The sequence below is a fragment of the Triticum dicoccoides genome, chromosome 6B (genome assembly GCF_002162155.2).
Source record: "Triticum dicoccoides isolate Atlit2015 ecotype Zavitan chromosome 6B, WEW_v2.0, whole genome shotgun sequence".
NCBI lineage: Eukaryota > Viridiplantae > Streptophyta > Magnoliopsida > Poales > Poaceae > Triticum > Triticum dicoccoides.
Window position 1 is genome coordinate 51,331,022 of NC_041391.1, and position 12,333 is coordinate 51,343,354.

At 45.1% G+C, this 12,333-nt stretch overlaps 1 protein-coding gene across 1 annotated transcript; it reads left to right on the forward strand.

The window, feature by feature from the left end:
* Positions 1-5,652: 5,652 nt before the first annotated feature.
* Positions 5,653-9,723, forward strand: LOC119320308 (putative pentatricopeptide repeat-containing protein At3g25970). The gene is made up of 5 exons (XM_037594420.1): positions 5,653-8,061; positions 8,181-8,324; positions 8,521-8,889; positions 8,962-9,075; positions 9,453-9,723. Coding segments are annotated over exons 1-2 (2,091 nt in total). The 5' UTR covers positions 5,653-5,972; the 3' UTR covers positions 8,183-8,324; positions 8,521-8,889; positions 8,962-9,075; positions 9,453-9,723.
* Positions 9,724-12,333: the final 2,610 nt, after the last annotated feature.

A 12,333-nucleotide genomic window follows, 5' to 3' on the forward strand; every position in this document is an offset into this window, starting at 1 on the left:
AGAAGGTTCTTGTCAGCATTAGGAACATGCAAAATATTGCGAAGTTTCAGGTTGGCAGAGGGAGTAGGAAGAATAGCATGACCACGATGAGCTATGTGCAAACCTGAGCCGTCTGCAGTGTGGATGCGATCTCTCCCTGGGTACTTCTCGCGGACGGTAAGGCGATCCAGATCGCCGGTGATATGATCCGTGGCGCCGGTGTCGGTGAACCAGGCAGGGTCACCTAAGATGGACGGAGGAGAAGCAGCAGCAAGCCCGGCCATCTTGGATTGTTGTGGCTGGAACGCATGGTTATAGCGTTGGCCACACTCCCAGGCATAGTGCCCAGGACCACGGCAGAGTTGGCACTGGACGCGGTGATCGCCGCGGTCGCCGTAGTCACCGCGGTTTCCACCGAAGTCGCCTTGTTGGCGCGCACCGCCGCCACCACGGTTGCCGCGGTCACCACCGCGAGAGTTGTTGTTGTTGTAGTTCCCGCGATCTCCGGAGTTACCGCGGCCCTTGCCACGGTAGTTGCCTTTGCCCCGATTGGAGTTGTTGGTGTTGCCGTTGGGGTCTCGGGCGATGTAGTTGACGGAGGAGCCGCCGTGTTGGAGATGAAGGCGAGAAGCATTGTACTCGCGGCGGCGCTCAAAAGAAATTGCATGAGAATAAAACTCACCAAGAGACATGCCCTCGGGACGAGTGGTGTAGGCGGTGATGAGAGGCTCGTAGTCGCTGTCGAGGCCGGTGATGACAGCGGTGATGATGTCCTCTTCACGCATGGGACGGCCGACAGCTGCAAGCTGATCGGCGTTGGTGCGGATCTTGGCAAAATAATCTGCCATGGACAGAGTGCCCTTCCTGAAGACCGCCATGTCCATCTTGATCTGGACGATGCTGGCGCGGCAGTGGGCGGTGTACATCTCCTCAACATGTGACCAGATGGCCCGGGAGGTGTCCAACTGATGTACTTGCTGCAGCACCTCGTCGGAGAGGGAGGCGAGGAGGTAGCTGAGGATGATTTGGTCCTGGCGAAACCAGGTCGCATACTCCGGATTGGGAGCACAGACCCCCTTGTCATCGGGGTCCAGAAGGTTGGCAGGAGCAAAAAGCGTGCCATCAACGTAGCCCGTGGCACCAGCTATGCGCAGGGGAGGAAGGATTTGGGCCTTCCAGAGAAGGAAATTGGAAGTGGTGAGTTTGGCGGTGATAAGGCTGGCGGAGGGAGGAGGAACGGCGGCAGCCGGCGGGCCATTGAAAGCAGCGGGGAGGGAGAGCGTGGTTAGGGTAGCAGATGAAGAGGCGGAAGCCGTGGGAGAGCCCATGATGCGATCAAGCTAGAAGGCCTGATACCATGTGAAACGAGAGAACGAGAGATTGGATGGGCGCACCGAACCTGGTGGCCTCAGGATGTATTTATAAGGTGCAACTAGGGCACAAGATACAGTTGGTTACAGGAGATAAGTACAATATTAACAACCTCCTATATCCTAACAATACACGGTTTAACATCAATAATTTTTCAGATTAATTTCAGAGTAGGAGGATGAAGTAGCTGCATGAGGCTGAGGGAATGAAAACAAGAAACAAGAAGGGCAGACAAGAACAGCAGATGAAGAGATCATTAACTAGGTACTACTAGTACTACCGCTAGCATGTTGTGCTTCAATTCTTGTTATTCCCTCCATGCAGAAATATCAGAGCTCTCTTCTTCGGTTTATTCTTTTGCTATGGCACCAATGCTAGTGAGATTGTTTAACTGATTAACTCCCGTGTTCACCATATATTAATTTACATAAACTCCAAAAGACTGGTCATTGATACAAACTATTAGCAGTATGTTAACCAGCACTCTTTACCGGCAATTGCTTTAGCCAATGGTTCATATAATAGCATGCGTGATCTGTTTAATAAATTTAGCAGCTATACTATGCGTGGAAACATGAAAATTCTTGATATATTAAACCCCGGTGCATGGTCAGGTGGAAGGGAGGCCTTCATCCTGCTGGTTGGAGTTTTTGGATGCATGAATGAGTACAGATAAAGCCCGGCAATGGAGCCAGCGACTACTTTGGTGCTGCAGCATGAATTCATAATGTACATTTTCTTATGTTTCATCATCTATCTATTAGCAAAATAGAAATATTATGTGGTCTGTACTTTATGACTGTACGGGCGCTTTTGGGTATCGCAAAAATGATAAAAATGTCACACAGAGACTAATTACCTGTAGTTTCCATCTGTTAGTTGGTGCAAACTGAAGAATTTGCCAACATAATGGCAGGGAGTCCTGTGTATTGACGTTAGGTGTATATATGTTTGAAGCAGTAATCCTGTTCAATGGAACTCCGGTGGTAGTAAACCAGAGTCATATTTCTTTTATTTTTTCTTCCTGGTCTGGTTGGTTGGTTGGTTGAAGTCATGAGGAGAATGGAGCTGATTGACTTCAGAAATCAACATTGCCGGCCAACTTTTGCTAGGTTGCCGCGTCAGTCATCCACACTGTTGATTTATATGCGGTTTCTGCTACCACAACTTGGTGATAAAAAAAAAAGGCCAATGAAGTCCCCATCTCAAGCAAAATATAACAAATTCCGCACACTGAATTCATTTGGCCGATTCTCTACACTGAATTTGTATGCCTATCACAAATTCACAAGCAAATGAACTGCTAACAAAGTGCCAGTTCAGTCCCAGAGAATGTATACGACTATCTCTCTCTCAAAAAAAAGAGAGAATGTATACGACTATCACCAACAAATAATTACTGCGACCCTACAATTAACTGGGCAAACGCTCTAACAAATGAAATCCTGGTATATACTGTACTATCCAACAGAGTGCCAAGTGAATAACGGTAGTGCAAGAACGCTGAAGAATTATCGCCTCTGCTATTTTCTCTATGTGTTTAGAACTGTAATTGCAATCCATTTAGTTGATCCAAACTGGAGAATTTGCAAATGCAAACTTAACGGCAGGGAGTCGTACGTGTATCGGTGTATGTTTACGTATGGCAATCTTTAGTGAGAAACTCAAAACCAAATATGCCTGAAGCCAAATTGCAAATACTGCAGAGAGCAATGTTACCTGGAGCTCCTTTTTTTTACAGGGTACACTACATTAATAGAAGTACATCTTATTGGACCAACTGATTCTCACACCGATCGGCATGTAAAAAGTAGTACTCCCACTGTAAAGAAATATAAGATCGTTTTAGTGATCTAAACGATCTTATATTTCTTTACAGAGAGATTACATTTTTGTGGTGGTAGTAGATGCATCTTTCCCCTGCCTGCACGGGTCCAAAAGGACATGAACATCATGTCTATTTTTTCCCGAATTTATTGACACTCACAAAATTATCTTTTACATGCAGGATCAAATGTGCTGATGGGAGCCATTTCGAACATCCGACAAAAAACAGGCTTCCCTTTCCATCGTTGGCTCCAATTTCGTACAGCGAAGCAACAACAAGCCTGTGCTACCAAATCTCGTCGTCTTTATACGGATCACAACTCGTACAAAAGATAGCCATCATTATGGAGTTGAGAACTACCAGAAGAGATTAGGTGGACAGCAGTGTGCCAATCTTCTCTTCAGGAAGTAGCCAGCATATGGAGGTTGAAGATCAGGGTCCTTTTCTGCAGACAGAAGACCGCCTTCTAGTGTGCTAGAAACACACTTGGTGGTAATGATCTCGTCAGAATATAGTAGAGTACATGGCTTTCTGCAAGGCTATGGATTTCAGTTGCTTGACCCCTTCTTGCCCTAACATGCATGGGTGTAATCTTTCTTTGGTGGCTCTGCCGGTTGGAGGATTTTGATCAACAGCCTTATTACTAGCATTTCTTGAATCAGCTTCGGCATCTTTTCTGAAACTGCCATTTATCATCTCTGGATTTGTTCGCCTTGAAACACTCCGCTTCTGCATCAGTCTGCACATAGGATTCTACTCAATTAAAGATCAGGGCAGGCGAAAAAAAAGGAAAATTAATCTCTTGCTCTCTGCATAAGCCGTGCATATTGAAATATGGGCAGTTTCCCTTTAAAATGTAACAGAAGTATTCGAAACCGCCTTCTGGCCTCACAAGCCAAAACGACTGTTTAAAATGTCAGTCGGCACATAACAAGTGAAAAACAGGGGAGTAAAATCATCTAATGAAAATTAAGTGTAACATTTGGTGTTCAACTTGTTTTCTTCAAAGGTCAAAATTCTTACTCTCTAAAAAATTGCAGATAGCATTTGGTTGTGACAATGAACACATCCTTTTTCTTTTAACTTTTTTGGCATTTGCAAAACACATTTTTTCCAAGAGCCAAATAGGATTTCTGCTGCAACCTACCTCTATCTTGGTGATACCAGCCTCGAGGCAAACATTTATATAGTGGTGAAAATACTATCAAATTGGCGATGTGGGGCTAAAAACATCTCAGTATAATGGTAAAACATATTTGACACCTGGCGAAGCACACAGGTGCATGCGTGAGAGGGCCGATCATTTACGGTCATTTTCTATGTCTTTTTTCTTCCGTTTCTTGATTGGTTCTTTCGATTCTTTTCTTTTCAGTTTTTGTTCCTTTTTTCCTTTCGGTTTTCTTCCCTCGCTTTCATTTTTTATTTATTTTTTGTTTTATTATTTTCTTTACATTTTTATACATGAGCATTTTAATGGTGAATATTTTTAAATACACGACGAACCTCTACAACACAATGAACATTTTTCAAACATACGAAAAGCTTGTTTAATAAGCGGTGATTTTTGCTGACAATTCATAATCTGTTTTTAACAATAATCTCGTCGGGCATATTCGGCCCCTACCCTCCACCCTCGGGCATAGCTACCCCATGTAACCCTAGACCTTACATTGTATACCATACCTAGATTTGTTTACTCTTAAATATACCTCTATTTGCTACTTGGTGATACTAGTCTCGAGCAAACATTTTATATAGCGGTGAAAATCCTATCAAATTGGCGACGTGGGACCAAAAACATCTAGATATAGAGGCTAGTTTTTTTTTGAGGGGTAGATATAGTGGCTAGTGGGCCAATCATATTTGACACCTAAAGTGTCAGATTACCGTCGAAACACACAAGCGCATGTGTGTGTGAGTCGGTCATTCACACTTGATTATCAATGTCCTTTTTCATTAGTTCTTTGATTGGTTCTTTTGGTATTTATTTATTTTGGTTTTTGTTTTTTAGTTTGGCTTTATTTTATTTATTTCATTTTTTGATTTGTTTTTCCGTTTTCTTCCTTTCTTTCCATGTTTAAACACATTTCTATACGTAAATATGATTTAAATAAAAAGTTAATATTTTTACATACACGACAAACTTTTACAATATGGTGCACATTTTTCAAATATATGAAATATTTATTTTAATAAGCAATGGAATTATTAAAAATCAATTCTTAAACATTTTTTAACAATAATTTTCTAGATTTTCTTTATTTTAAAAATTTATAAAACAAAATCTAAAGTAATTGGGTCATGCTTTGGGCGGCCAATTTAGGTAGAGGCGTGGGCTTTTTGCCACCTATTTGACGCCACTCCCTCCAGCCCAGGCCAAGATCGGCTGAAGAAAGAAGGCTCGGCCGTCTCAGCGGCGGCCCAGGCTACGCGTATCGCGGACCAAAAATGCGCAACCCCGGCAATGTCTGCTCTCTTCGACGCCGCCGGCGCCCCTCGCTCCCGGCCACTTCCGCCGCCCGCTCCTATCCTCTGTGCGGTTCTCCCATGGAAGAAAGAGAGAGGAAGACGGGCCGCGCGGTGTCGTGCCCTGTCGCCTGACGACGGAGGCGCCATCGTGAGCTGCGTGCGGCGGGGCGTCCACGGAGGCGGCGAGTTGGCTCCCGTCGGCTGCACACGGCGGCCACCTGGGCAGTGCTTTCCACGGGGTGGCGAGCTGGGCGCCTCAAGCCAGCGGCGTGCGAGGTAAGTTGGGTTTAGAGGTCAAATTCCCCATCCAAAAAACGCAAGAAAAATGCCCGCGCGCCAACTCCGCCGCTGCCACCACCTCACCGTCGCCGCCGTCACAAAATCCCACGCCACCCTGCTCAAGTCCGGCGTCACCTCCCCGACGCCCTGGAACCAGCTCCTCACCGCCTACTCCCTCTCCCCGCTCGGCCTCGTCGCCGCGCGCCAGGTGTTCGACCAAATCCCCCGCCCGGACGCCGCCTCCTGGAACTCCCTCCTCACAGCGCACGTCTCCGCCGGCGCGCATTCCGCCGCATACCACATCCTCCAAGCCATGCACGCTAGGGGGCTCGCCGCCAGCACCTTCGCCCTCGGCCCCGCTCTCCGCTCCGCTGCTGCTTTGGGCTGCCCTGCTCTCGGCGCCCAGCTGCACTCGCTCGCCGTCAAAGCCGGCCTTGCCGATAACGTCTTCTCTGCAACCGCATTGCTTCACATGTACGCAAAATGTGGCCGCACAAGGGATGCTCGTCGGGTGTTCGATGGAATGCTGGAGCGAAACACTGTTTCTTGGAATGCACTCATTGCCGGTTATGCGGAATCCGGGAAGGCTGCTCCAGCAGTTAAGCTGTTTGTTGAGATGGAGAGGGAGGGGTTACGTCCAGATGAGGCAACATTCGCTGCATTGCTCACGGTGGTCGATGATTCCAGTTGTTTCTTGATGCACCAGTTTCATGGAAAGATTATTAAATATGGATCGGCATTGGGTTTGATAGTGTTGAATGTAGCAATCACTGCCTACTCGCAATGTGGTGCCCTGGTGAATTCTAGAAGGATCTTTGATGAAATTGGGGACAGCAGGGATTTAATCTCATGGAACGCAATGCTTGCAGCTTACGCTTCCCATGGGATGGAGTATGAGGTGATGGGATTCTTTGCTAGCATGATGCAGGCGAGTGGAGTTCAACCTGACATGTATAGTTTCACAAGTATCATAAGTGCGTGCGCAGAGCATCGTGACCATGGAGGGACAGTATTTCATAGTTTGGTGGTCAAGAATGGCTTCGAAGGAGTCACTCCTGTCTGCAATGCTTTGATTGCCATGTACACTCGATTTAGTGAGAAATGCATGATGGAAGATGCGTATAAGTGCTTCGATTCCTTGCTGCTTAAGGATACCGTCTCCTGGAATTCTATGTTAACTGGGTATTCACAGCACGGTTTGAGCGCTGATGCCTTGAGATTCTTCAGATGTATGCAGTCAGAAAATATTAGAACTGACGAATATGCATTCTCTGCTGCCCTGCGTTCATGCTCAGACCTTGCTTTACTTCGGCTAGGTAGACAAATACACGGTTTAGTCATCCATTCTGGTTTTGCTTCCAACAATTTTGTTTCCAGCTCGCTGATCTTTATGTATTCTAAGAGTGGCATTCTTGATGATGCAATGAAGTCTTTTGAGGAGGCAGATAAGAGTAGCTCTGTGCCCTGGAACTCTATGATGTTTGGTTATGCGCAGCATGGACAGGCGCAAGCCGTGCGCAGCCTCTTCAATGAGATGCTGGAGCTTAAGGTTCCTCTGGATCATATTACATTTGTTGGCCTGATTACTGCCTGCAGTCATGCTGGTCTTGTGGACGAAGGTTCAGAAATCCTCAATACGATGGAAAGCAGGTATGGAATTCCTCTTCAGATGGAGCATTATGCATGTGGCATTGATCTGTATGGGAGGGCTGGGCAGCTTGACAAAGCAAGAGAGCTTATTGACTCCATGCCATTTGAACCAGATGCCATGGTGTGGATGACCCTATTAGGTGCTTGCAGAATCCATGGGAATATGGAACTAGCAAGTGATGTGGCCAGCCATCTACTGGAGGCAGAACCTAGACAGCACTCCACCTATGTTCTCCTCTCCAGCATGTATTCTGGTCTTGGGATGTGGAATGATAGAGCAATAGTGCAGAGGGAAATGAAGAATAAAGGATTAAGCAAAGTCCCTGGTTGGAGCTGGATTGAGGTGAAGAATGAGGTGCACTCTTTCAATGCAGAGGATGGGTCGCACCCAAGGATGGAGGAAATATATGAGATGTTGAGTTTGTTGGTTCACAATTTTCCCATGCAGCTGCCGCATCTAAAAACAAGTGGAGCCATCGACTGCTGTGAGCAATTTGCCTCTTAATATTTGTATTATTATCATTTTACATTCATTTGCCGATTCTACTCTTCGGTTTACAACCACTGTCTGTTTATTCACACATGATATTTTGGTTGGCCGCAGAACTATCAAATTATGGGCATTAACCAGCCAGCCCCTGTTGGAGATGGTTGAGCACACTTCTCTTGTACATTCTGTGGATGCACATTCATTTTCTCTGATTGCTAGTGGCAGTGAAGACCTACCTCTCTGTCAATATATGGAAAGGTGAGTGTCAAGGGTGCAGTTACGATTATCATTCCTTTCTCTTGTTTTTGAGGATAGTACTTGTTCGGATTCATATAAATTAGTATTGTAGAAAAGGGAAAAATTATTCTGAAGGTGAAAAACAGTGATTTCTTTTTATTCAAGTATGTAGCAGATTGCAGATTAAGTGCTTCATGTACTTCGTTCTATAATGCAGATGGGATCTGCGTTTAAAGCAATGAGCACCTAGGTTGCATGGGTGGATGTGATGCTAAATTCTTGGAAAATGGAGATGGTGTAAGTGCATGTTCTGATCACTGAAAAAAGAACAGCGTGCTATAACGCCGCTAATAGCACGCTATAGCGTGCTGAGAATCATCTCGCTAAATAAATCAGTGTACAACGCCTCGCTAATAGCGCGCTATAGCGCGATATAACATGCTAATAGCATATTTTAAGGCTGGCACTATATTTTTCCTTCTGATGGAATTGTGAGGGTATGGACAACCAACCATAATATGGTTCTGCATTGATGAAGAACGTGCAGCTTATACACAGATCTTTTTTCTCAGTACACGCTTAGCAGGTTGGTTTCTGTTGTTTCCTGAATTTTCCGTATTTCTGTGAAGTTTTGAGTTTTGACATCTTCTGCTTAAAGTGACCGTTTAAAAGCAAGGAACAGCAAAGGTATTCCAGCTAAGGGAGAGAGACAATGCTAGTCAGACGATCATTATGAAAAAAATGGTCTTCCAGCTTCATTCTATTTTATGAGGTATTACTGCTACTACATTGTGCTTCAGATCTTGTGGTCTTCTTTTTTCAATCGAAAGCTTCAAATCTTGTTATTCCATCCATCTAGCAAGATCAGAGTTCTCTTATTGGTTTGTTCTTTTGATATATTGCATAAATATAAGTGATAATCTTTAGCCTATTAGCTTGATTGGTTATATATCAATTTACGTTACTGTGAAAGAATGGTAGCTGATACAACTATATTAGCAATGTGCAAAACATTACCTGTTAACTGGGATTTTCTCTCTGTATTAGTAGCAGTTGCTTTAATTGACGATTCATTTAATAGCATGCGTGATTCAGACAAAAATAAAGTTAGCAGCGATACTGATACGACTAAAATCTTGATTTGATCAGGTGGAAGGGAGGCCTCTTTCCTGCTGGAATTCAACATTTATGTAGTTTTGGCAAAGACAAGTCTATGTACTCTGTATTTAGGTGAGCTCGTGTCGTAAACACGGCAGAGCTGCATGGTGAGTACATGTGACTGAAGAATTCACAAACATAGTGGCAGGGAGTCATTTATTTTTTGTGTCAGCCATATGTTTGGCCCAGTAAATCTTATTCGGTTCAAGGACTTCTGATGAGTCCCACAATACAAAAAAAAACAAAACAGAAATGTGAATCACAAGTGTTACTTTTTTCATGCAAAATACTCCCTCCGTTCCCAAATATAAGTCTTTTTAGAGATTTCAACAAGTGACTACATACGGAGCAAAATGAGTGAATCTACACTCTAAAATACGCCTACATACATCCGTATGTTGTAGTCCATTTGAAATGTCTGAAAAGACTTATATTCAGGAACGGAGGGGAGTAAACAAGAGTAAATCAACTTGTCTGGTAGCGTAGCTCAAACTTCAGACATGATGAGGGCCATTTGACATTATTAACTACTATGAATCGATTGATAAGAGAAAAGTTCAACAAATTACCCTAATCTTTGACCTAAAGACTGGTATCTGAAGTCAATTCTTCCCATGAAACTCCAGCAGTAGCAAAACATATTCATCTTCCTTTCTTTTGGTTGGTTGGTTGGTTGGAGACAGGCAGACAGCAGAATCTAGACTTGTTGATTTGCTTTGACTTCCCAAATCAACATTGCCGGCCAACTTTTAATAGGGTTCACAAGAGTAAAATGCATCATAGGTCCTATAACTATCCGAGGTGTGTCACTTTAGTCCTATAACTATCAAAGTGCAGATTTGGATCCCAAAACTATTTTGAGTCGTTCACTGCAGGTCCTATGGTCGTCCCAGTAGCGTTGACCGTCCGACGTGTCACCTGGACCAGTGCCACATCGACCAGAGGGGCCCACCAGGCTAAACAATGAAGCGCTTATTTGCAGGAAAGCCCTTGAAATCTCAGGTCGTCTCATTCTCAGACCCTCCATCTCTCTTACGAACGAATCTCTCTGAGGCGGCGATATGGTGGCGACCGGCGGCGTTCGCGATTGATGTCCAGCGATTGGAGGCGCAGGACGGGAGTCGGGGCTGCTAATCCGACCGCGGCGCTGGTCCGATGGCTCCATCGCGGCGGCTTCCCAACACCCCTCCTCCGGAGTATGGTAAGAACCCTAACCCCAATCCCTGCTGCACCCCCTTTTAGCTTAGAGATTTCAATAGAGTAGCAAGATTTGGCACGATTTGGGCATTACAGCTTAGATATTGTGTCGATTCAGTCTGAATGTACATTGGCTTCTCTTCCCGTACTGAAATCTTCTGTACTAAAATCTTTCTGTACTGAAATCTATTTCAAAAGAGTTGGGCACTACTTCCTGTACGTATGGAGATTTGGGCATCTTCCTGTGCGTATGGTGATTTGGGCAGTATTTTTCCTGCAGTATATAATCCCTGCTGTAACCGAAGCCTTGTCATTTGCCGCGCCGGCTTGTTCCTGCTACATCTTGCTGCCGTCGAGCTTGTTCCAGACATGGCAGAACTGATGAAAGAGAGATGAGATTGCAGAGAGGAGGATTGCGGCTGGAGAGAACAAACAGTTTGATGGACCAAATTGCAAAATGTATCAACCACCAATGGCGGGAAATCTTCCACCACGCGCCCTGGGTCGTTGTGGCACTGGTCCAGGTGACACGTCAGCCAACAATCACTGCTGGGGCGACCATAGGACCTGCAGTGAACGACTCGAAATAGTTTTGGGACCCAAATCTGCACTTTGATAGTTATAGGACTAAAGTGACACACCTCGGATAGTTATAGGACCTATGATGCATTTTACTCGGTTCACAACTGGTTGGCACATCACATAATTCACACTGATAATTTATATGCAACTTGGAACAAGTCAAATCAGCAAAAAAGGTCAATCAATTGAAGAAATTCAGTTGCCAATTACAACGTCGATGAACGGATTATGCACACTAAATTCACTTGGCCAATTCTCCATACTGAATTTATATTATACCCATCACAGATTCACAAACAAATGGAAGTGCCGATTAATCCCCAGAGAATTATACCCATCACGACCCTACAATTAACTGGGACAAGCGCCGCTAAAATAATCATGGTATCTACTGTCCAACAAAGTGCCAAACGAATCACAATGGCACAGGAACACCAAAGAATTATTGCCTCTGCTATTTCTAGGTGTTCACAACATACAGTTACATGATGATATCTCTGGTTTTCCTTTCTTGCTGTATTTTACACTCACCGTGATCCGACACAAGCTCAACACCAACATCAGACAAAAATTAATTTAATTAGGCCATGTATGTACAGGAAGATGAAGAAAGTCATGATCAGCAGCAGATCATCGGACAGCCGGTTGGGGATCATCGTGCCTTCGTGGCGTGGCCGTTGGTGGCACTTTAACCACGGCGCCCATCGCCGTTGCTACGTGGTGATGACCGCTGGTGCACTACAGTGGAGCGTCCGTGGGCGCGGTCCCTGGATGACATCCCGCTCCCTCCTCTTACCTCCCTTGTCCGGCTCTTCAGTGCCTCGATCTGCTCGAGTGTCTCGAGGACCTCCTTCATCGAGGGCCTGCTCCTGGGCTCACCGGCAAGGCAGTTCAGCGTCAGCTACGCCGCCTGGTGAGATTGTTTGGAGTTGTACTGGCCCTCAAACTGAGGGTCCATAAGAAAATTAAATGGAAAACACAAAATAAAAAAAACGAAAACCCCTAAACCTTCTAGTACGGTTGGTGTTACCAACCGGTACTAATGGTCTCCCCGCCCCCGGCGCTGGCTCGTGCCACGTGGTGACCCTTTAGT